Source organism: Pundamilia nyererei, unplaced genomic scaffold (assembly GCF_000239375.1).
Source record: "Pundamilia nyererei isolate P.nyererei 1_Seehausen unplaced genomic scaffold, PunNye1.0 scaffold00132, whole genome shotgun sequence".
NCBI classification, from domain to species: Eukaryota; Metazoa; Chordata; class Actinopteri; order Cichliformes; family Cichlidae; genus Pundamilia; species Pundamilia nyererei.
The window spans coordinates 703,826-706,719 of NW_005187533.1; the positions used below are offsets into that span (position 1 = coordinate 703,826).

The 2,894-nt window shown below is 42.1% G+C and overlaps 1 protein-coding gene across 2 annotated transcripts in view; it reads right to left on the reverse strand.

Moving 5' to 3' along the window:
- The window catches only part of prkcbb (protein kinase C, beta b), a 102,230-nt gene that overhangs the window by 42,939 nt on the left and 56,397 nt on the right, over nucleotides 1-2,894 (reverse strand). For both annotated transcript variants that reach the window (XM_005743508.2, XM_005743507.1), the window contains exon 9: nucleotides 752-895. In XM_005743508.2, the coding sequence (XP_005743565.1) occupies nucleotides 752-895 (144 nt within the window). The remainder of the gene's footprint in view (nucleotides 1-751; nucleotides 896-2,894) is intronic.

Consider the following 2,894-nt stretch of genomic DNA (forward strand, 5'->3'; position numbering starts at 1 on the left):
TTCATTCACATCACTCTAACATCCCCCCCCCCCCCCCCCGCCTTTTCCCGCTTTTCATTCAGTCCAACGTTTTTACCTCTCGCTCATTTTATTCACGTCAACCTTGTCGCGATGCCTCACATCTCTCGCCTCTCTTCTTCCATCGCCTACCTGTTTGTCGCATCATCTTCCTCACCTCTTTCTCTTCATCCACCTCGCCCTACTCGTGCTTCATCACCTTTGATTCCCTCTGTCTCCATCTCCTCTTTTTGGCCATGTTTTCTTTCCTTTGCTGTAAGCTCTGTTTGCAGTTATACAGCAAAGCTCTGATGCTCAAACAAACAAACACACAGACAAACAAGAGCCTCCCAGATATATTCGCTATAGCACACAAGTTATAAAAAAAACAAGGTTTTCTGTGTCCATGATAGCTGGCTCATATATCGACTTAAACTACATGTAAATTAAGAGGCCAAAGTCACAGGGAGCATAATATATAGCAAGTTGTTAAGCTATGATTGTGCTGATTTTTGGATTTTAAGGGTGAGGCCGCTGTTCTTTTTGACTGTACCTTGTATCCCATAGAAAATGTTTATTTTTTGTTTACTTTATTTAAAAAGTGAAAATATTAATTGGCAGAAGGGTATATAATACAAATGTGCCAGATTTAGCCATGCAGGCTAATTTCCATCTGGCATCCCCACCAAGTCGATGGTGTTAAATATCAAAAACAGTAACACACACACACACACACTTAAACATCACGTCTTACCTTGCCAAAGCTGCCCTTGCCCAGCACCATGAGGAAGTTAAAGTCAGACAACTTCATGCGGTCTTGGTTGCCATTGGAGTCGAACCGGGATGCGGCGTTGGCTGACTTCCCTTCTGTGTTCTTCCCCGGACCAATTTTAGCCCTCTAGATGGGGGTGAGAGAAAATAAAGGAGAAATTAGGCAAAACAAATTGGCACCCGAAATCCAGGATTTCATAGTGAGCTAATATTTTTTTAAAATGTCAGGATGAGGATGTTGGTGTTATTGAGCCATCTGGACTTAATTAAGAAGTGCTTTTTGTAGCATTTTAATGTTAATGAATACTATTAGTAATTTTGAAAACACTTGCATAATTGCCATAAACAAAGATCAAATCAGAGACAGATTAGTAAGCATGACTATAAGACCTAACAACTGAGAATTAAAGATCTGCTCTTAATGGTTTATATGATTTATAACCGTAATTACATAATATGGACCAGTCACAGTAGCTCTAGTTTTCTGGAAACTTCCAGGAGATGGCTGTCGTGGCTTCCTGGTGATTGCATAGAATGCTTTTTGCATTCACTATAACAAGTTACCGGTCGCTCAGAACATGCGACACCCTCAACCCCAGGTCACCAAACAATTAGGTCCGACTCTGAAGATGTTTTTATACCTGCAGTGTTTACTCTGTTTAAATTGATATCTGGTTTGTTTTCCCCCTTGGTGTGTTTCACTTGTGCAGGTGTGAACACGGTAATCGCACTTGGGTGTGGACCAAAACGACCGCACTGAGACCTTTTAGATGGTTTGGTTCCAAATGAACTTTAATGCAGTTTATCTATGGTGTGAATGTGATCTGACCTCGATCCAAACCAACTACCGGGTGTACGTTTCAAGTCTGAGCTAAAAACTTCCTGGAGCCATGCATGCTCTGTACTCTGGGATGTAGGAGGTAGTATAGATGTCCAAACGTCTGTATGAGCTAGCAACTAGCCGTGGAATGAACATTCTCCATGTTCATGCTTGTAGTATTCCAGAACACAGAACCTTCTTCCTGTATTTACTTTTGTTGCTCCCGGCCCAGACACAGCTGGCCAATAAGCAGACTGAATATTCTCATCTAGTAAGTGGTGACGCATTTTGGTTTGCTTAGAGTTCACTTGGATTTTTCTCTCTGCAAAAAGAAAACAAACCATGGGGAAAAGCTACAAGTTCACAAACTCATCAACTGATTCAATCCAGAGTAAACGAACTGTAGGTGTGAAAACGCCCTGACGCCCTGAGACTGACCATTGTGAGTCTGGACAGGCTGGGGATGGTTTGCCTCACATAGTTGTGTCTGATCTCCCTTATCAGGGCGGCAACGGAGCGGCAGTTCTTTGCCAGATCATTATTGCAGCCTTTGTGGTAACCTTTAGGATCTCTAGTGTTTCTCCTATTCCTTTGCTTCAAGTTATAAACCTGTTTTTCCTGTGCTACTTTAGTTTAGTCTTACCTTCTCCAGACCCATGAAACCATATTTGGAAGAATTACAAACCTCAAGCTTCCTGGAGTAACCCACCTGGCTTCCCCACTCACCTGCCTGCCTGCAATCTCGTCTCCCCATCTTGGCCTCTCTTGGTAACCCCTCTGTTCCCTCTTGCACAACAGTGTGACGAGTAAGCACCATTTGCTTTTCCCTTTGTTTAATTTAGTTACAGCAGCTCCTTTATTTCTAACTCAGTTTTTTCCCTCTTTTAGATCATCCCACTAAATCTGCACCAGTCGTGCCTCACTAACTTTAATTTGTTGATTCACTGTAAATAAAATCCCTTTCAATGTCCTCCATTTCTGTGAGTCTGCTCCTTGGGGCCACGTTTTCCCTCTTTCTGATAACTACGCTTGGTGAAATTTCCTCTGAATGAAGGAGGTAATGTGAATATATTTGAGATTTTCCCTGATTTATCACATTTAATCTCTGTATTATCATGAACAGATTGCATGTAATTGCTAAATTGACCCCATTCAGTCACAACTGGTAGCAGACTGATTCTTGTTGCCAGCTTATTGTCATTTTATTGCTGTCTTCGTGCAACAAAGATTGTGAGTTCATTGCACGCACTCACAGTAATTGTGATCGTGTCACGGTTTTACGGGGCGATCGTGGCTCAAGAGTTGG